Raw genomic sequence first — 23,415 nt, 5'->3', positions numbered from 1 at the left:
CAAACATCACAAAGAGCATAATCTTGGATGGCCATATTAGTTTACAAAACATGTTTCTTTTTTGGCAAATTTCTAATTGAAAACTACAAGACCATTTTCAATAATAATATGATAAGAATGATTAAATAATAAAACACAAAAGTTTTCCAAAATAAATACCTTAAAGCTATATACCATAATCCATGAGCACTAACAATTTAATTCCAAAGCCATAAAATCTAACATACTTCTCAAGAAACCTAGGATTCAATTGCTCCCTCATCGTTTTACTATCAAATTATAATTATTAAAAAAAAAAATTGTTAACCTATGGAGAAATTAGAAAGTGCTACTGATTACTGAACCATAAGGTTTATAGCTAGGGATTTATTTTTCAAACTTAGAAACAAATCAAGGCTATCACATCAAGAAATGACTTTGCATATTGAAAAGGTCCAAATTTGATTTACATGGCAGTTTCTAACATTTGAAAATTCACTAAATTAGAGACGCTGGCTTAAAAGTCAAAATTTACTAAAAAGAAAAGCCTTAAAAGTTAAGATAGATTTATCAATCATGGAGGGTTTCATACTGTCGTCTTTGTGCGTGGTGCATACTATGTTTGGGAAATGCATCAGGACAATGAATGGAGAGAGAGAGAGGCCAGAAATGCATAAAGTCAGTGAACTGTGTAATATTGAAATGCATATACGCATTAGATAAAAGAAATCAAATTCCTAACTGTCATTCAAATGATAAAATGAGTATAATCTGTCCATAAATAAAAATAATAACTAATTAAGAAGCAATTTTTTTTTATGAAAAAAAAAGGTAGAAAGACGACTAGAATTGGTATCTTCCACGTAACTTTTTTCCCAAAAAAAATTGGTGTTAATTTATTCAAATATCTGAAAAGTCAGACCAATAAAAATGACAGTGGTTCTTAGAAATTTCAGTGCAACACTAGAGCAATTGCTTGGAAAAGCAAGTTTAAAACCAACCAAACATTTTCTTCTATAAAGGTTGTCATGGGTTCTTTCTAACTCATAAACCCAAAAACCGTTGGAATGTTGTCTTCAACACTTCCTCATTTTTGTTCTCTCTTGCTTCTACTTCTACTTCTTCCTCTCCTTCCCACTGTTTTCACTACCTACACCAAAGATGACTGTAATAGATGGCTGCAGATACCCTCTTTTGTTGCAAAGCCAAGAACTGGTATCCAGTCCCCTTCAGGTGAATTCATCTTTGGATTCCATCCTCTTGAAAGTAGTGAGAAAGTGAATCAATTCTTGCTTGCAGTTTGGTTTAATAAAACCAAAGATCCAACTATAGTTTGGTCTGCAAATGGCAATAAACCAGCACCAGAAGGTTCAGAACTGAAACTGTCGAGCAACAAAGAGTTTGTTCTCAATGACCCTGATCAAGACAGTGAGATATGGAAGCCTCAAAGGAATGGTTCTTCCAAATCCAGTTGCTTTGTTATGCTGGATAATGGGAACTTGGTGATTTTAGATGAACAGTATAATTCTATATGGGAAAGCTTCAAGGAGCCTACTGATACAATTTTGCCTGGCCAAATACTGTACATGAATACCACACTCAGGTCTCACCAATCTGAGACTAATTATTCTGATGGGCGCTTTGAGGTTTCGTTACAGTTGGATGGCAATTTCGTGCTTTATTATTTATTGTCTGAAAAAATTAGAAGACCTTATTATGCCACTATGACACTGCAATGGATATCAGTGTTGAACTTTACTGAGGATGGACGCATGTACATCCTAGACACAAACAACTCCACCAACAACAAGAGCCTTACTGAGAAAAATCCAGGCTCAAAAGAATCCTTCTACCACATGGCTAGAATTGATCCTGATGGAGGATTCAGATTATACAGTCACCCCAGAAGGGAGAACCCCACAAGTGATGGACTTGAGAGCTGTTCTTCTTCATCCTGGATTGAAGTGCAAAGCATTCCTGATGATACATGTGGCAGATTTGATGCTAACACTTTTGTAGGTGGGTTATGTGGACTCAACGGCATTTGTCAAACCTCAGATGAATCAAGTGGGAACGGAAAAACATTTTGCACGTGTCCTTATGGATTTTCTCCCTTAGACCCATCCAATGGTTGGGCAGGGTGTAAACCAAATTTTCCATTACCCAGCTGCGATAATGGATGGGAAGCAAATAAAGACCGTGTAAAGTTTGCACAGCTTCAAAATATGGACTGGCCGTTGTCGGATTACAGCTTTCTTCAAGGGGTTAATGAGACAGAGTGTAAACAACAATGCCTTGACGATTGCATGTGTGTTGTGACCATTTATGAAAAAACAGGTGATTTTTGTTGGAAGAAGAAGTATCCTCTGTCCAATGGAAGATATAGCATAACTATTACGAGAAAAGCTTTCATCAAGGTACTTATAGACCCTGGTTCAGAGAAGAAAGGCCAGTCTACGGTAGTTGTTTTGGCACTACTCCTTGGCAGTTCTGCATTTCTCAATATCCTTTTCTTCTCAGCTAGTATAGTGGCTATTATCTACTTGTACCACAAAAGACGGAATTCACGATGGAATATTGATAGCACACTTGCAACAAATGTGAGAAGCTATACATATAAAGAGCTGGAAGAAGCAACTAGAGGCTTCAAGCAAATAGTGGGAAAAGGTGCTTTTGGAACGGTTTACAAAGGGGTCCTTGCATCAGATTCTAAAAGATTTGTCGCAGTCAAGAAGTTAGGTAAGGTGGTAGAGGAAGGTGAGAAGGAATTCAAAACAGAAGTTAGCGTGATCGGTCAGACTCATCACAAGAATTTAGTCCGTTTGCTCGGTTATTGTGATGAGGGGCAGAACCGGCTTCTAGTATATGAGTACATGTGTAATGGCTCTTTAGCTAGCTTTCTCTTTGGGATATCCAGGCCTCATTGGAACCAAAGGGTGCAAATTGCTTTTGGAATAGCAAGAGGTTTAATGTACTTACATGAAGAGTGCAGTACTCAGATTATCCACTGCGACATAAAACCTCAAAACATACTCCTAGATGAGTACTATACACCAAGAATTGCTGATTTTGGATTAGCAAAGCTTTTGTTGGCCGAGCAAACTCGAGCAGCTCGGACAGGAATAAGAGGGACAATTGGGTACTTTGCACCTGAATGGTTTAGGAAAGCATCTATTTCAGTTAAGGTTGATGTGTACAGTTTTGGTGTGATGTTACTAGAGATTATTTGTTGCAAGTCTAGTGTCGCATTTGCACTGGGAGAAGAGGAGGCATTGATAGATTGGGCTTATGAATGCTACAAAGATAAAAAATTAGATAAGTTGATAGAAAATGATGAAGAGGCAAGAAATGATATGAAGAGGCTAGAAAGGCTTGTGATTGTAGCAATTTGGTGTATTCAAGAAGATCCTTCACTGAGGCCCTCAATGAAAAAGGTCACACAAATGCTTGAGGGAGTGATTGAAGTTTCCGTTCCCCCAAGCCCTTCATTGTTTACTTCTTCTCCGCCTTCATTCAAAAAATAGGTCATCTTGAGTTTTCATTGCCCATAGTTGTGACCATTTGCAACGTTTGGTGAAATACCTTTTCTTATTTGTATTATGGTATCAGAATTTGGCCAATAGTGGTTGGTTTCCTGTCTCTTGCATTGCGGTTTGTTTTCTACTATAAGGCTCTCATGTGTATTGTCCTTTGGTGTATTTCACCTTCTTAGTTGTAACTTGTAAGCTTGGATTCCTTGTTCAAAATGATTTTGTTTTATTGGTTTATATAATCATTTTTTGCGTACGTGATTGTTGTCGGATTAAAGATTTCTTGTGTTTGGGTTGATTTGGATTTGTAATATGAGAACCGAGACTAAAGGAGACTGAGATTCTTAGTATACCTCAATCTTATGGTGGAGATCGGTTGTTAATTTATGTTTAAGGAAAAAATTAACAAAAGCCTCAAAATAAATTTTACAAAAAAAATGAAATAAACTATAAAAGTGTCTATAGAAAAAAGAAAAAATACATAATTTTGGTTCTAAATACAATCCAATATAAAGGAAAATACAAATTTCGTGTCCTAATTGCAATCTAATGAAAAACATCGACAGTAGGAAATTACATCAAATAAAACCTAATTTACATTCTTTAGACAAACTTGAGGACTAAGTTACAAAGTGATAAGGTGTTGAGGTACAATGGCCAATATAAACCATCTATCTTTCCATCACACAATTACATTAAAACCTAGAAAATTCGGTAAAATAACATCCAATGCATTCAACATTTACAACAAAGAGTGCTAGTCAATAATATATAAAAGGAAAATGAAAAACAAGTAAGTAATGCAACCTATCCTAAGATACACAGGTAATATTGAAATGCATGAAAATGCGTGAAAATGTAAAGAGATTAAAATGCACATCCTAAATGAAATTCCTACATGTTGTATGAGGAGGTGCCGTGGTTTTCATTTAAAAGACATATTTCATAGCAAATTTGGGATTTTGACCTTCTCAAGCAATTCTAAATCATTTCATGTGAATGTTTTCAAGTTACATAGGGAAAAATGCAGAAACCCATTTAATGTATAGGAAATCAAATGTTAATGATATGTACGAAAGAAAATCATATTATATTTTTAGTTTTTCATTATTTCATGTGACACTAAAATAAAATAACATGACGAAAGTTTCCTGATGTAAAGCCTGTACAACATCATTTCATGTGGTTCACCTCAAAATTTTGATGAAACAAGAATTTTATTTAAATTCTAAACACACTGATTCACAAATCTAAGAAGATTAACCAAAAAAATAAATAAATAATAATATTATAATAACCTCTAATCAAATGTTGGAGGCAACTCATAGCAAAATAACATGAAACCTCATCCTAAAGATAATCTAACTTGGCATATTCAAGTCGATGCCATGATTTAATGCATGTTATCGTGTTTTCATATGATGAATGAACATATTAAAATACATGACATGACGATGAAATAATTGGTTTTTTGGTGTTTATCATTACACCAAGACACTAATTAGTATTTTAATGTAGGTGAGGATCGAATCTTAGATGTCTCATTCAACCAAAAAATTTTGACCAATTAAACTAACTGAAAGTCTGAAACCCACAAGTTTCCACATATCCTAAAAGACTAATTAATGTAATGGTTACGATTGTCAACAAGAAGCACAATTTCAATTTGTGCTTGTTAAGTCAGGTTAGGCGGCCCTCTCTTCCTTTATATGATAAAACCCATGTCTTTGACATTGGCGTATAAGACTGGAGGTTAGCCCTCCACAATGAGACTTTTCATTACAAGCAAATATCCAGGAAGGTGACATGACATGAAATAAAAGCACAACCAACTAAAAAAGTTGAATTTTTCTTCATTTACCTGTCGAATATTCTAGAGCTGCCAATAAAGGATCCCATGGTTCTTTGAACAAAACCAAGCTTCTCAAACTGAGGCAATGAAGCGACTTTTAAGAACTTTCTAATTCTTGCAATCTTGTAGAAATTTGTGATAAAGTATGGAGAAAAGAGAAGAGAGAAAAAGTTAAGGGGCCGTTTGGATTGAGTTTTTTGATAACTCAATTCTCTGTTTCCATAACTCATAACTCAAAAATGGTGGGACCCATAGTAAAAAGGTTGTTTGGCCAAACGATAACTCTGTTTCCATAACTCTGTTTCCATCACTCAATTCTCTGATTTTTGAGTTATGAGTTATGGAAACTGAAAACAACAAAAAGCTGTTTTCAGTTTCCATAACTCATAACTCAATGGCATTTCCGTAAATAAACACACATGAGGGACCCACAGCCACAACTTTTGACCACATTTTGACTTTTTTTTTTTTTTTTTTTTTTTTTTTTTTCTGGATTGGCGTTGGCTTTTTTTTTTTTTTTTTTTCCTGGGGTTGGCCGTTCAGTTTTTTTTTTTTTTTTTTTTTTTTTTTTCTTTTGGGTTGGCGTTGTTCTTTTTTTTTTTTTTTTTTCTTTTTCTTTTCCTTTTCCTGGGTTGGCTTCTGGGTTGGCGTTTGTTTCTTTTTTTTTTTTTTTTTTTTTTTTTTCTGGTTGCGCGTTGTTCTTTTTTTTTTTTTTTTTTTTCCTTTCTTTTCTTTTTCTTTTCCTGGGTTGGCTATTCGGTTTGGTTTTTTTTTTTTTTTTTTTTTTTTTTTTTTTTTTTATATTTTAGCTTTCGGTGAGTTGGGTGCTAAAAAAAAAAAAAAAAAAATTACTATACTGGCTGACAGGTGTGGGGTCCATGAATAGTGTGAAAAAATTGAGTGATGAAAATAAAAATGATGTTGCCAAATGAGTGTAAAAAAATGAGTGACGAGTGATGAGTGATGAGTGATGGAAATTGAGTGACGGAAATTGAGTGACGAAAATTCCTTACCCAAACAGGCCCTAAGAGTTTTACGTGATTCAGCCTTATCGCCTACATCCACAAAATAAAAGTAAAAGATTACATTTTCTTTATTTAAATAATACATTACAATAGAACCCGTTTTTATTATGTGGGGGATTACATACACAAATTAATCACAATTTGAATTATGAATTGATTGCTTCAATCTCACAATAAGGGCTTAGGTCATTCATTGCCTAGGCCTCCTACTAAAAGAGAGGCCCCCAAATTGGAGATCAATAAGTGATTTTTTTTTTTTTTTTGACAAAATAAAAATGTAAGTTGAATTTTTTTTTTTCCTCCACTTTTTAGAAGGCCAAAAAAATGAGTAATGCTACAGGTGTACAAATTGTCATGTGTGGCATTCTAAACATTGTTACATCCAAGAAATAAAACATTTGCATGCCTGAGAGAGTACAAATTAGATACATATGTGATATGTCTAAAAAACAAATATCTGGTTGAGAGCAGGAGCAGAACCATGCTTGACATTGGAAGCTTCATCAGCTTCTTCCCAAACCTTTTATTTTTTTACCTTTACAAGCTGAAAGTTGAAACTCACTTTCCTTTTTAAGTTCCAACAAATCAAACAAAATTCTTTTCTTTGGCTTACACAAACCCAGTCGCCCAGTCCCCTTCACTTCACATATAGATTCTACTCCACAAAAAAATTCATTCTACTCTTGTTTCAACTTCAGAATTTCAGCTTCAAATCCAAACTAAATTATCTAATTATTGACTCCAAATTGCATTTGATATGGGTATCTTTAGCTTCTTTGAATCAAATATAGGAGCAAGGTGGAATTATCCATATTGTTTCCCACCCCTAAGCATAGTATTTTTAGTTGGAGGCACAAAATTCTTTATTCAGATCTTCCCCTTTTCAGTTCTATTTTGTTTATCTTATGGTTTATGATTTATTTCTTTAATTTATTTTTGTTTTCTTGAAAATATAGTTTTGTTTTGTTAATACTTATATTTATTTCTTTTTTATTATTGTTACACATGATTGTAGCAAATTAGAAAACTTTGGTATGCTCAATAGAGTTTAGAAATATGTAAAGCTTTCATATAAGACAATTTTGTAGAAATGAAACTTTTGTATGCAATATATATAAATTATGACTCACTTTGGAATTAAAAATCTAAGACTTATGTGTGTGTGTGTGTGTGTTGGGGGGGACTGTACTTTGAGTTTTTCTTGAATTGTGAATCAATGTGATAGTTTAGTCTCGACCCCACCCCCCCCCCAAAGTAAAAATTCCAATTCTGCCCCTGGTTGGGAGAGTACAATTTAATTAGAAGTTTAGCGTGTCTCCGACCCATTTTTTCACCCACCTTGCCCATTTAATATCTATATCTATATAATATTTAAAAAATGAAGTGTATCATTTATTATTATTACACTTCTATTGAACCACATCAATAGTCATGTCATCATTTTCTTTCCATATATATATATATATATATATATATATATATATAATGCATTATACCTTTACACATTCTCAAAATTAATTGTAATTACCAATAATGATAGGACCATCACTTTTAACTACCATGACTTTACACATTCTTGAACCTAAATGTAACTTATAATAGAAAATACATGCAATGCAAACAAGTTGTGCAAAGACACCATTTATTTAGTTTTCGTTTACACTTACTGAGAAAAAAAAAAATCCTATTTCATCACTTTATTCATATCCATGTGCTAATTTAGTATTCAAGGACAAGTTAAAGGATCCAATTTTGCACCTACTTAGAGAACCATATGACATTTTCATTAACTTCAAGAAATAGAGATAACAAATACCCACTTCTGTCCAATTTGGTCTAATTAGGTCCACTTTGGTCCAATTTGGTTCACTTCAATCCAATTCAGCCTACTTGGTTTATTTAGTCCAATTTGGTCCAATATAATCCATTTTAGTCCACTTTGGTTCATTCGGTCCATTTAGGTCCAACTTAGTCCAATTTAGTCCATTCATTCCAATTTGGTCCACTTTGGTTCATTTAGTCGAATCCAGTTTGGTCCACTTCAATCCATTTTGGATGAGTATAAATTAAAAATAAATAAATTTTTTTATTTTTATGATCTCTATCTCTTAAAGTTGATGAAAATGACATGGTTTTTTAAGCAAGAGCAAAACTAGATCCTTCGACTTGACTTTAAATACTAGTACTTCATTATTATATGGATATGAATACAATGGTAGAATGTGATTTTTTTTTTTGGTAAATATAAACTAAAAATAAATAAATCTATTATCTTTTTTTTTTCTTTGATTTTTAGATGTGATCCTATTTTATTATAAATATAATGATATAATATTATTCTATTACATAGCATGACTTGGATAATTTGGTATTTACAACAATACATTTCATTTTGAATATTCTTCTCATTAAAGTTTATTCTATAAATTTGCTATTCTCTCTCTCATATTCTCTCCTAAAAAAATTTGATTATGCTATCTCTCCCTCTAGATTTTTAATTCTTTCTTGCAACTCTACTTTATATAAGTTGATGAATTTTTATTTTTTTTAATATCTTTACTTTGGGTTGATATGTTTTGGTGTTGTGTTTTTTGAGTTTCCCATCACAAGTCATCTCTCTCCCTATATAATTTTGGTTTGATCTTATTTTTGATTTAATTATTTGTTAGTTTGGAAATGAGAATTTGAGTTTATATCAAAACACAATCTAAATGACTAAGTATTTGAATGTGTCTATCAATTATTTGAAGAATAATATCAATCAAAATACCAAAAATTATAAAATTTTATATTTGTAAAAATAGAGAGATAAAAATTACTTTTATAAATTGTTTAATTTTTAAGGAGAACAAATTATCTACAACTTAATTTAGAAAATAAATTTAATATTAAAAATTTTAACATTAAAAATAATTATATATTCTCACGCATCATGTGAGTCTATGGCTTGTAATATCTAAAAACTAAAACGTAAAATTTATTGTTATTACAGTTCTATTAGGCCACATTAGAAGAGCATTTTGGTCCAGTTCATTCCATTTTGAAAACTAAGATACTTGCACATTTGTGAAAATTGAAATTCTAAGGAATACAGTGGGCTATATACGTGAGTCATGTATATATCTATTCTTGGGGTGTTACACCCTTATATATTGTTAGAATTATTATTAAATTTATTATTTCCTAACAATTTTAGTTTTTGGAATAATAGGTAATTTATCATAGTATCTGAGATCCAAAACTCACAACTTTTTAATGGTTTAAACTTTTGACACATTAAATAATCTATTTTCTAACAGCTTAAACTTTTGACACATTAAATAATCTATCTCCTATAAAAAGAACAAGATTCCGAGTGTGACAGTTTCAAACGGAATGCGTTGCATTTCTTAATGAAATCTAGAAACTAGATCAACCATTGTCCAATCTAGAATTTGGTACGTGGAGGTGCAATTCAAAATGGTATGTAAAGTTTTGATAGTTGGCCAGAACTCTTCATGCCCTTTCACAAATAAATAAAGCATATATACTTGCAATGTATTCACTGCATTCACACTTTCCCACTTTAAAAACCGAGAAAAGCTTCACAGTTTGCTGACTCGCTAAGCCATTGTATAAAGTACTAATCGTGCAATACCAAGGGTGACAGGAAACATCTTTCTACACCAAATTACAGTGTTGTCATAATTCATATTTAATTAAAGTGATTCTTTCTTAAACCGGTTTGCAATCTGTAATCTGTTTTCATGATGAAGATGCTCTCTGTTATGTTATATCCAATGAAAATATAAATTTAAGTTCTAACAATAGGGTCTTCTTCTTTCTTTTCTTTTTTTTTCTTTTTTCTTTTTAATATATCTAAAGACATGATTTTTCATAATTTTTTCGTGACCGCTAACATAGTCTGTTCACTGTTGTAATTTGGGTATAATAATAGTAAAGTTGGTGGTTTGAACCTCACTTTTCCCTCCACTATTTACCCCAAATTTAATTTGGGGAGGTTGATACCCGGACTCGAACTTGCAACATGTTGCTATTTATTTTTCCTATCTTAAAAAATGTGGTGTCGGTGATGAACCCAAATGAAAGTGATGTTGCTTCGATCCCAATAGTCTGCCAATAGATCATGTCAAAAGTTGTGAAAAATATTGTGTCCTAACAGTGTTTTTTTTCCTTTTTCTTTTTTCTTTTTTGGTGCATACTATGAAGACTTAATTCCCATTCCTTTAGCCAACCAAGGTCACTAGTGAGTTGTAACAAGCAGATGTGGATAGAAAAGATGTATATGTCATCGGTGAAAACAAGGTATCATATTGATACATTTGTTCATTTACATTATAATGTGTCACATCGGGTTCAAATATATTGATTGATTCAAATATTTTATATTCTTGTCCTTGTGTTCAAAAGTCTACTCTATACCTAATACACAAAAACGAACAAATATGATTAGCCTGAGCTACTTCATCTTTATATAACCTATTATTATAGACACTTTTGATGGATGGTTGTTACGTTTAACCAATAATGAAGAATTTGAATTTCAAGTTCTACTCAATTTATTTTTTAATGGAAGATGCATTTTGTAGAGGATGATTTAAAGCTAACCTGAGGTTTAGTACTTGAATCTTTTGTGGACCATTCAATCAATTTGATCTTTTTAAAACAATTTTCAGTTGCAGTGACAAAAAATCTTGATAAAGCAATGGTGAAGCAAATATTTTATATGCATTGTCTCTTCATACATGTAAATGTGGAAGCAACGATCTCGGGCATTGTGGCTGCATGCAGGGGACAGCAACACCCGCTACTTCCATAGCAGAGCTACACACAGGTTTCGACGAAACAAAATAGATGCATTGGAAAACTTTGTGGGCGAAAAGTGTGTGGATGAGAGTGAGGTTGCCAACATATTGGTGGAGCACTACCAATCCTTGTTCACCTCTTCCTCGCCAAACTCGATTGAGGCAGCACTTGAAGCTACCAACGTGGCTGTCACACATTAGATGAATCAGGAGCTGATTGCACCTTTTAGGAGGGATGAAGTTGATACAGCTTTGCATCAAATGGACCCCTTGAAAGCGCCAGGGCCTGACGGAATGCCCCCATTGTTTTTTCAGAAATTTTGGCCAACTATTGGGGATGAAGTGGCAGAGGCAGTGCTGTTCTGTCTCAACACAGGTTCAGTCTCACCCTCCATTAACATGACTTTTATCACTCTCATTCCTAAGGTAAAGAACCCGGTGAGAGTTTGAGACTATCGTCCTATTGCACTTTGTAATATTCTCTATAAACTTATTTCTAAAGTTCTAGCAAATAGACTTAGGAAAATTTTACATTATGTGATATCTGAATCTCAAAGTGCGTTTCAATCTTCTAAAGCTATTACAGATAATATCTTAGTTGCTTTCAAGACCTTACACCACATGAAGGCTCAAAAATCTAAGAAGATGGGGTTCATGGCCATGAAGCTGGATATGAGCAAGGCATATGATCGGGTGAAATGGGAGTATGTGGCGAGGATTATGGAGAAATTGGGATTCTGTGAAAAAGGTGCTTTTGGAACGGTTTATAAAGGGGTCCTTGCATCAGATTCTAAAAGATTTGTCGCAGTCAAGAAGTTAGGTAAGGTGGTAGAGGAAGGTGAGAAGGAATTCAAAACAGAAGTTAGCGTGATCAGTCAGACTCATCACAAGAATTTAGTCCGTTTGCTCGGTTATTGTGATGAGGGGCAGAACCGGCTTCTAGTATATGAGTACATGAGTAATGGCTCTTTAGCTAGCTTTCTCTTTGGGATATCCAGGCCTCATTGGAACCAAAGGGTGCAAATTGCTTTTGGAATAGCAAGAGGTTTAATGTACTTACATGAAGAGTGCAGTACTCAGATTATCCACTGCGACATAAAGCCTCAAAACATACTCCTGGATGAGTACTTTACACCAAGAATTGCTGATTTTGGATTAGCAAAGCTTTTGTTGGCCGAGCAAACTCGAGCAGCTCGGACAGGAATAAGAGGGACAATTGGATACTTTGCACCAGAATGGTTTAGGAAAGTATCCATTTCGGTTAAGGTTGATGTGTACAGTTTTGGTGTGATGTTACTAGAGATCATTTGCTGCAAGTCTAGTGTAGCATTTTCACTAGGAGAAGAGGAGGCATTGGTAGATTGGGCTTATGAATGCTACAAAGATAAAAAATTAGATAAGTTGATAGAAAATGATGAAGAGGCAAGGAATGACATGAAGAGGCTAGAAAGGCTTGTGATTGTAGCGATTTGGTGTATTCAAGAAGATCCTTCACTGAGGCCTTCAATGAAAAAGGTCACACAAATGCTTGAGGGAGTGATTGAAGTTTCCGTGCCCCCAAGCCCTTCATTGTTTACTTCTTCTCCGCCTTCATTCAAAAAATAGGTCATCTTGAGTTTTCATTGCCCATAGTTGTGACCATTTGCAACTTTTGGTGAAATGCCTTTTCTTGTTTGTATTATGGTATCAAAATTTGGCCAATAGTGGTTGGTTTCCTGTCTCTTGCATTGTAATTTGTTTTTTACTATAAGGCTCTCATGTGTATTATCCTTTGGTGTATTTCACCTTCTTAGTTGTAACTTGTAAGCTTGGATTCCTTGTTCAAAATGATTTTGTTTTATTGGTTTATATAATCATTTTTTGCGTGATTGTTGTCGGATTAAAGATTTCTTGTGTTTGGATTGATTTGGATTTGTAATGTGAGAACTGAGACTAAAGGAGACTGAGATTCTTAGTATACCTCAATTACGAGTCTCATAGTGGAGATCGGTTATGGATATATAACTTACTTTAATTTATGTTAAAGGAAAAAATTAACAAAAGCCTCAAAATAAATTTTACAAAAAAAAAAAAATGAAATAAACTATAAAAGTGTCTATAGAAAGAAGAAAAAATACAAAATTTTGGTTCTAAATACAATCCAATATAAAGGAAAATACAAATTTCGTGTCCTAATTGCAATCTAATGAAAAATATCGAAAGTAGGAAATTACATCAAATAAAACCTAATTTACATTCCTTAGACAAACTTGAGGACTAAGTTACAAAGTGATAAGGTGTTAGAGGTATAATGACCAATATAAACTAGAGGTGTGCAGAAAACCCGCCAACCCGACAACCCGACCCGACCCAACCCAACCCGTTGGGTTGGGTTGGGTTACAAAAAAAAATTTATAGCGGGTCGGGTTGGGTTTTGGTCATAAAATTACAAACCCGCCAAACCTGACCCGACCCACCCATACTTTAATATATGTTTAAAATATATTATATATTTAATAAATTTTTTTTTTAAAAAAAAACCAATTGTAGAGCACTTTCTCGGTTCCTACTATCGTATATAATATAAAATCCTATTAGTTTTTTTAATATATATATATAAATATATTATATAATTAATAAAAAAAAATTAAACTTTTAGATATATTTTGTTTATAACTGAGCTAGGAACTCATGTATATTTTGTTTATAAGTGAATTAAGATAGTAGTTCATTTATATTTTGTTTATCAACTCAGTTGGATACTTAAACATATTTTGTTTACAACTAAGTTGGAATATTAATTTATATATTAATGTATATTTTGTTTATCAACTCAGGTGGCAAGTGTGATATATTTTTTTCAACTCAATTTAATAATAATAGTAATAAAAAAAATTGTCCAACCCATGGGTTCAATCCGACCCAACCCTACCCATGTGGGTTGGGTTGGGTTGGACTTATGTGATGGGTTAGGTTGGGTTGAATTTTTTTTTGACCCACCATAGTGGGTTGGGTTAAAAAATCCCCTCAACCCGACCCATGCACACCCCTAATATAAACAATCTATCTTTCCATCACACAATTACATTAAAACCTAGAAAATTCAGTAAAATAACATCCAATGCATTCAACATTTACAACAAAGAGTGTTAGTCAATAATATATAAAAGGAAAATGAAAAACAATCATGAAATGCAACCTATCCTAAGATACATAGGTAATATTGAAATGCATGAAAATGTGTGAAAATGTAAAGAGATTAAAATGCACATCCTAAATGAAATTCCTACATGTTGTATGAGGAGGTACCATGGTTTTCATTTAAAAGACAAATTTCATAGCAAATTTGGGATTTTGACCTTCTCAAGCAATTCTAAATCATTTCATGTGATTTTCAAGTTACATAGGGAAAAATGCAGAAACCCATTTCATATATAGGAAATCAAATGTTAATGATATGTACGAAAGAAAATCATATTATATTTTTAGTTTTTTATTATTTCATGTGACACAAAAATAAAATAACATGCTGAAAATTTCCTGATGTAAAGTCTGTACAACATCATTACATGTGGTTCACCTCAAAATTTTGATGAAACAAGAATTATATTTAAATTCTAAACACACTGATTCACAAATCTAAGAAGATTAACCATAAAAAAAACTCTAATCAAATGCAGGAGGCAACACATAGCAAAATAACATGAAACCTCATCCTAAAGATAATCTAACTTGACATATTCAAGTCAATGCCATGATTTAATGCATGTTATCATGTTTTCATATGATGAATGGACATATTAAAATACATGACATGATGAAGAAATAATTGGTTTTTTGATGTAGGTGAGCATCGAACCTCGGATCTCTTATTTGACCACAAGAAACTTTACTAATTGAACTAATTGGAACCCATAAATTTCCACATATCCTAAAAATATCCTAAAAAACTAATTAATGTAATGATTACGATTGCCAACCAAGGTTTTCAGACCCGGACCGTTCATTGAACCGTAAAAGGGAGAGGTTCAAGGGTTTTGAGGTTGGACCGAGGTCGAACCGGGGTCGAACCGTGATGATGTCATAATTAATTTAATAATTATTTTAAATATATATAAAAACATTAAATTAATAAAAAAATAGAAAAATTAACTAAAATAGCCTAATTCATTTAGAAAAGCTTATTTCTAAAAAAATACATAAAACTTACAAAAATACAGTACACAATTACACATTGTTACACACTAGACAAAAAAAACTCCTTCCCATAAAAAATGCATGAAAGAAACAAGTCACTAGACAAAAAAACTTTTCAAATGTAACATCCTTTCCACAAGTTAATTGAACCATAATACAAAAACTGATCCCTAAAACATCCTAATACCACATTCACTTTTCCTTTTCAACTTTCCACAGAACCTACTCATTATGCAACAGACCCAAAAAAAAAAACTAAATAATTAACTTGTATTGTTGGGAAAGCATAGGGTTTCTGAGAATAATGTCTTCTTATCTGGGAAAGCACAGGGTTTCTGCAAGTCATTGGTACTTGTATTACTGTTTTTGCTTCTTCTCACTTTGACTAGCTATTAGCTTACTTTTGTTTCACACTGTTTTTGCTTCTTCTCACTTTGACTAGCTATTAGCTTACTTTTGTTTCACATTTTGTTTAGTCATTTCTTCTTCATTGTGCTTGTCAAGTATGTGAGACATTAGGGCCAATTGTTTCCAGGACACCATCATAAGAAAAAGCTAGTTAAGATACTATAAGGCGTCTGCCTGTTCTATCACTGAACTCATTTTGAAATAGGTCCATGGTCCACCTGTTCTATTCTTGAGGGTCATTTTTCTTCTTCTCTTTTTATTTTTTTATTAATATGTGGTCTGATAGCTGTAGTTAAGTAAATTTGAAATCTAGCATATTCAGATGCTATGTTAATTCTGGGATTTCAATTATGTTGAGATTGCTTTTAGTAATGGGGCAAATGATTTGAGAATAATGTAAATATTATTGAAACCAACAGCAATAAAAAATACAAAAAAAAAAAATAAAAAACATGCAGCAAGAAGTTGCAGACACAACAAAGTAATTTTGGCAGACAGAAACACCAATTGACCCAAATCAATTTTCACAATTACAATAATATCACAAGCCTTGTCTTCACATACACCAACACTTCAGATCTATATCATCATCCACAATCAATTTTCAATTGACCCAAATCAATTTACACACCAACACTTCAAATCTATATCATCATCCACAATCAACTTGCAAATATTAACAAAGAAAAAACAGATTAAAGTACCAACGACGGCGACGGCGACGAGTGAGGGGACGGGGACGAGGGAGAGAGGCAGAGATGAGCGTGAGAGAGTGAGCTGCGATCTGGGTTGAGCTGCGACGGCAACGAGGGAGAGAGGTAAAGACGAGAGAGTGATTGAGACTTTGAGAGAGTGAGGAAGAGATCTGGGCTGAGCTGCAACAGTGCGACGGCGACGAGGGAGAGAGTGATTGAGAGAGTGAGGATTGAGGAAGAAATCTGGGCTGAGCTGCGACAGTGCGACGGTGACGAGGGAGAGGCAGAGACGAGAGAGTGATTGAGACTTGAGAGAGTGAGGATTGAGAGAGGCAGAGACGAGTGAGGATTGAGAGTGATTGAGAGAGGGTTTCAGAGTGAGGCTAAGAGTGATTTTTGAGAGAGGGTTAAAAAAAAAAAAAGGTGGAACGACGCCGTATAGGGGGGGGAAAAAAAAAAGGCTGAAATTAGGGAACCGTCCGAACCGTGTGAACCGGTCACGGTTCACAGACCCGGACGGTCGGACCGCGGTCCGGACAGTTCCATGCTTTTTTCGCATGGAACGGTTCCTTACCTTAAATGGACTGTGAATCTAAACGGTTCCCGGGTTTTCCGGTCGGACCGTACGGTCCGATCCGGGTTTAATAACCTTGTTGCCAACAACAAGCACAATTTCATTTGTGCTTGTTATGTCAGGTGAGGCGTCCCTCTCTTGCTTTATATGATATAAACCCATGTCATTGACCTTGGCGTAAAAGACTGGAGGTTAGCCCTACACAATGAGGCTTTTCATTACAAGCAAATATTCAGGAAGGTGACATGATATGAAATAAAAGCACAACCAACTAAAAATGTTGAATTTTCCTTCATTTACCTGTCGAATATTCTAGAGCTGCCAATATAGGATCCCATGGTTCATTGAAGTTTGAACGATATAAACCCATGTCATTGACCTTGGCATATAAGACTGGAGGTTAGCCCTACACAATGAGGCTTTTCATTACAAGCAAATATTCAGGAAGGTGACATGATATGAAATAAAAGCACAACCAACTAAAAATGTGAATTTTCCTTCATTTACCTGTCGAATATTCTAGAGCTGCCAATAAAGGATCCCATGGTTCTTTGAAGTTTGAACAAAGCCAAGCTTCTCAAATTGAGGCAATGAAGCGACTTTTAAGAACTTTCTAAGTCTTGCAATCTTGTAGAAATTTGTAATAGAGTAGGGAGAAAAGAGAAGAGAGAAAAAGTTAAGACTTTTATGTGATTCAGCCACATAGCCTACATCCACAAAATAAAAGTAAAAAACTACATTTTCTTTATTCACTTAAATGATACATTACAATAGAACCCATTTTTATTATGCGGGGGATTACATTACAATAAAAGTAAAAGACTACATTTTCTTTATTCATTTAAATGCTACATGACATCCACAAATTAATCACAATTTGAATTATGAATTGATAGCTTCAATCTCACAATAAAGGCTTAGGTCATTGCCTGGGCCCCTACTAAAGAGAGACCCCCAAATTGGAGGTCAATAAGTGATTTTTTTTTTTTTTTTTTTTCTGAGAAAATAAAAAATGCAAGTTGAAATTTGTTTTCCTCACTTTTTAGAAGGCCAAAAAAATGAGTAATGCTACAGGTGTACAAATTGTCATGTGTAGCATTCTAAACATTGTTACATCCAAGAAATAAAACATTTGCATGCCTGAGAGAGTACAAATTAGATACATATGTGATATGTCTAAAAAACAAATATCTGGTTGAGAGCAGGGGCAGAACCATGCTTGACATTGGAAGCTTCATCAGCTTCTTCCCAAACCTTTTATTTTTTTTACCTTTACAAGTTGAAAGTTGAAACTCACTTTCCTTTTTAAGTTCCAATAACTCAAACAAAGTTCTTTTTCTTTGGCTTACACAAACCGAGTCGCCCAGTCCTCTTCACTTCACATGTAGATTCTACTCCACAAAAAAATTCATTCTACTCTTGTTTCAACTTTGGAATTTCAGATTCAAATCCAAACTAAATTATCTAATTAGTGACTCCAAATTGCATTTGATATGGGTATCTTTAGCTTCTTTGGATCAAATAAAGGAGTAAAGGAGGAATTATGCATATTGTTTCCCACCCCTAAGCAAAGTATTCTTATTTGAAGGCACAAAATTCTTTTTTCAGATCTTCCCCCTTTCAGTTCTATTTGTTTATCTTATGGTTTATGATTTATTTCTTTAATTTATTTTTGTTTTCTTGTAAACATAGTTTAGTTTTGTTAATACTTATATTTATTTCATTTTTATTATTGTTACACATGACTGTAGCAAATTAAAAAACTTTTGTATACTCAATAGAGTTTAGAAATATGTAAAGCTTTCATATAAGACAATTTTGTAGAAATGAAACTTTTGTATGCAATATATATTAAATATGACTCACTTTGGAATTAAAAATCTTAGACTTGTGTGTGTGTGTGTTTTGGGGAAGGGGGGGGGGGGGGTTGTGGACCGTGTGGTACTTTGAGTTTTTCTTGAATTATGAATCAATGTGATAGTACACCCCCCCCCCCCCTCCCCCAAGTAAAAATCTTTGTTCTGCCCCTAGTTGAGAGAGTACAATTTAATTAGAAGTTTAGTGTGTCTTCGACCCATTTATTTACCCACCTTACCCATTTAATATCTATATTTATATAATATTTAAAAGATTAAGTGTATCTTTTATTGTTGTTACACTTCTATTTATATATATATATATATATATATGATAGGCCACAAACTGAATGACCCCTTGTGATAGAAATTAATTAATTAATTAGTCAAGTTATTAATTAATCAATTTATCATGCAAACGCGTGGTAGTACAAAAAAATCACCAATAAACTAATTATGCAGCGGAAAATAAATAACACGGTGATTTGTTTACGAATGGGGAAAAACCTAACGGCAAAAACCCCACCGAGTGATTTTCAGGTCACCACTCCCGAAACTCCACTATTATCACAACAAGTGGTTACAAGTAAAGGAATCCCAAGTACCTTACCAACCTACAGTTGAACCCTTACCCCAATACCCAATTGGACTTATTCTGTAGTGACAGTTTCCCTTTCTGATGCACGACTCCTAAGTATGTGATTAACCAATTGCGCGGATCCCAGTATGCGACTTCAATCACCAACTAAGAAGATTGTTGGCTGCAAAGTTCTTCAGTTCATCCACATGATAAAGATCAAGAAGATGCTTGGTCATAAAACCCTACGATGCAAATACACAGCAACTTCTTCAAGAGAAAGAGATGAACTAGGGCAAGAACTTCGTCTTCGGTCACAATTTACTTGAACAGAGTTTGCTCAAAGTTTTTGCAACTTGTGTACTGTTTGACGGCCTTTAAAACAATCATTTTATATGTCTAGGGTTAGGAGAAAAGAATGCCCAAAGACATATTCACGGATCCCAAGAAAATCATATTTGAATTCTGAAATTCTTAAACCTCGACAGATAGGAGGTGTCGAGCAACTGTCGAGTTTTATTGAATTTGCACTATCAGCTTGTTTTCTTGGACAGACTTGAAGGCTTCAACACTTGATCTTGAAACATGGTTTCTTGAAGTATTTAAACACATCCTAAATCTACCCAAATACAAGTAAAGTGCCTTTTGTCAAAGGATAAGCCAATTACATAAAATCATGACATATGTTCTTAATCATGTGAAACACATATGTCCTAACAATCTCCCCCTTTGGCAATCCGTGACAAAACCACAATAAACAAATGAACATATGAGAGAAGTCATAAATCACTCAACTCATATTCACTTGTTGAATACAATAAAATCTATCCTAACACAAATTCTTGAAAAACTTTACAAGAAGAGAGTTTATGGCAAGTAGACTTTGACAACCTGTATTTCTGAAACACTTTAAACAAAACTCATCAAGACATCTTTATGTGAAACAGAAATAATATATTGCATAAAAAATATAATAAACATGTGTATTAAGGGAGAAAAGAAACAACACATGAACGGGTAGGTGAAAGAAAAATATACATCAATATAAATAAGAAGATAAGTACAATGTATGTCAATAAATGGTCACAAGACCTCATGTACAAGAATAATATATCTAAAAAGAAAGAAAAGAAAAGATACATACTATCCTCACTACATCCCTCAAATAAACATAAGAACAAACACTCCCCCTAACAAAAGCAGTCCAATACTAACTCTCCCCCTAAGAATGACTACTCTCATATCCCAAAACTACTCTCCCTTTTTGTCACGAGTGACAAAGGGTAAGAGTGTCAAGTAGACATCTCATCGAAAGAGCTAGCATCTCCATCAGCATCATCGGAAGCATCATCGTCATCACCATCATCATCGTCATCATCCTCAGAAGAAGCCACAGGAGAAGGTGGTGAAGGAGTAGCCTCGGGAGCAAAACCACCCATAGACGCCTGTCGTCGTGCAATACGACCGACACGAACGTTCACCTGATACAACTCCGTAGAGAATGTATCTAGGCGAGCATCCATGCGCTGCAGCTGCGCCATGATGTCCCCTAAAGTCACATCGTCCGAAGAAGAGGAAGGAGCAGATATAGATGGAGCAAAACGGGATGGAGCTAAACGGGAGGGAGGTGCTGCTAAATCTGACTGCCGCAACCGAAACTGGGCCTTGCTACGTTTAATGATAGCGTAATCTATGACACACAAGACGGTGAAATGGTCGGAAGAGGGAAAAAGAACGAAAAAATGACGTAAGATCCTCGTGATAGCGGAAGGAAAGATGAGCTTATCACGAGACACCGAATCTAGATGAACATCAATAAAAGAAAGAATGAAATGAGAAGGAAAATCTATAGTAAGATGCTCAAGAAGAGATAACAAAAATCGAGCACGAGGCTCTGTAATGGAGTTATAGTGAAAAAGTGGATGCAAAACAAAGGTCATCACCATGTTCATGAATCTAGGACCTTTAGCAAAAGGTCAACATGGTGTAAACAGACGCTCACCCAAAAGGCACTCACAGAAAGCAGCATTGAGCTCATCCCTGGACACAGTCCTCAGACGCTCACAACTAGGATAGTCAGGAAACTCTATCCTAGGGACCCGAAGCACATCCACAACAAGTTACGGTGCGATAAGAATGCGCGTACCTCGAACGTGAGTGAAGAAAAGAGGTACAGAACGATCAATCCCGTGCATGTTGGAGTAAAGCTCCTAGATAAACACGAGAGGGCAGGTGACCGGGACGTCACACAGTGACTCCCATCCCCTACTGTGAATGACAGAGGGAAGATCGATGTCGGCAAAGTCCGACAGAATGACTTGGCATTCCGAATGAATGCCTCGTCTAGAGAAGTTCTCCGAAAATTCCTTAAAGGCATCATCTTCACAGAACCGAATATGAGAAGGTGAAGGATCAGAAGTCGAAGAAGCATCGAAACGAAGAGGGTTTCGGGCTGGAGTGGATTTACGTTTAGGTGCCATAGACACGACTAACGTAAATAGAAAGAGAGGGAGAGAAAGAAAAGACAATCAGAAAGTCCCAAGCAATATCAAATATACCAAGTATATTGAAAAGAAAGTACGTATGCATGGGAAATGTATGAACATGTGGCATGTAAAAGAAATTGCATCATGGGCTCAGCCCAATTCAAACCTATCAGCACATAAACAGATATCACACATCTAAATGCATGACAATACTATTATGATGCTAATGTGATGCAATGTATGAGGTTTTAAACTCATTTAAGTGAAAACCCATCCCAAAATTTCAATAATAACTCAACAATTTTGAAAAACCCCAAAATTTTTCAAAAACCCCAAAATCTAAGTTTCAAAACATGAAATGCATGAAGAATGAGAGATTAGAAACTTACCAAGAGAAGAAAATCTTGAAAAAGCTTGAAAAATCATAGAGGAAGAGGTTTGGAGTAAGAGAGATAGAGTTTGGGAAATGAACAGGTGCGGACAGATCAAGAGAGATCGAAGAAATGAGAATCGAATCGTGAAGAACGAATATATAGATCCTAAGTAAAGCTCAATAGATGCAGATATCGAGAGGTATCGAGACAGCTATCGAGGAAGGTATCGAGGAAATGGTCGTCGACAACTGAGGTATCGAGGAAGTATCAAGGAACAACTCATCAGAACCAAGAACAGAAGCTCGATCGATCTACCAGGTGTTGAGAAGCTATCGAGGAGGCAGGAGCTTTCTCGACCTATCCACCAAGTATCGAGAAGCTATCGGGAATGTGATAAGAAAAAGCTGAAGAAGCTCGACAGACAGCAAGGTATCGAGGAGGTGTCGAGCCAGCTTTTAAAACCAGTTTTTCGAGATGTGAAAAACACAGACATGAATGCAATCCAACATGTAACTTAATCAATGATCCAATCAACATATTAAGCTCTCAAAATCATCTCTTAATAAAAATTTTAAGCACATGGATTTCAAAAACACACACACACACTAAATAAGTCTGACCAATTTTATATTTCAAAAAAACAAGTCAAAATAGTTTAGTGAACATATATTAACACATCTAAAACCTTGTGATGGTCAAATCACATTGTACCTACACATGTATCAAGAGTAGCAAAGAATATTGCGTGTTGTGTGTGAAAAACATCGCAAGATTGCATAAGTGTATTCATGTTATGACGATTTGAGATTTGAGAAAGTCACTTTAACTCACACATAATCATAACTACTTGATGGGGACTATCACCTTCAAGGTACATCCTATAACTCCCACATCTTCTAGAAAACACGCTTGCAATCATTTTTAAAGCATTTTTTATCTTTATACTTTTGATTTTTCTTTGCATATTTTTATTTAAGCAAAACATGCATGGGCATATAAGAGATAGAAAAGAAATACCCATTTAAGTTAAGCTTTTGACATTGTACTTTTGCTATGCCGAAGCATACAGATGTCATTG

At 34.4% G+C, this 23,415-nt stretch overlaps 1 protein-coding gene across 1 annotated transcript; it reads left to right on the top strand.

Moving 5' to 3' along the window:
• Window positions 1-1,031: 1,031 nt before the first annotated feature.
• LOC115987743 (G-type lectin S-receptor-like serine/threonine-protein kinase LECRK3) lies at window positions 1,032-12,796 on the top strand. The gene is made up of 2 exons (XM_031111334.1): window positions 1,032-3,118; window positions 12,190-12,796. Exons 1-2 carry the CDS (start codon window positions 1,047-1,049, stop codon window positions 12,794-12,796), a joined length of 2,679 nt encoding a protein of 892 aa, XP_030967194.1. The 5' UTR covers window positions 1,032-1,046.
• Window positions 12,797-23,415: the final 10,619 nt, after the last annotated feature.

This window comes from Quercus lobata, chromosome 4 (genome assembly GCF_001633185.2).
Source record: "Quercus lobata isolate SW786 chromosome 4, ValleyOak3.0 Primary Assembly, whole genome shotgun sequence".
NCBI classification, from domain to species: Eukaryota; Viridiplantae; Streptophyta; class Magnoliopsida; order Fagales; family Fagaceae; genus Quercus; species Quercus lobata.
This window is presented reverse-complemented; position numbering and strand designations above follow the sequence as displayed.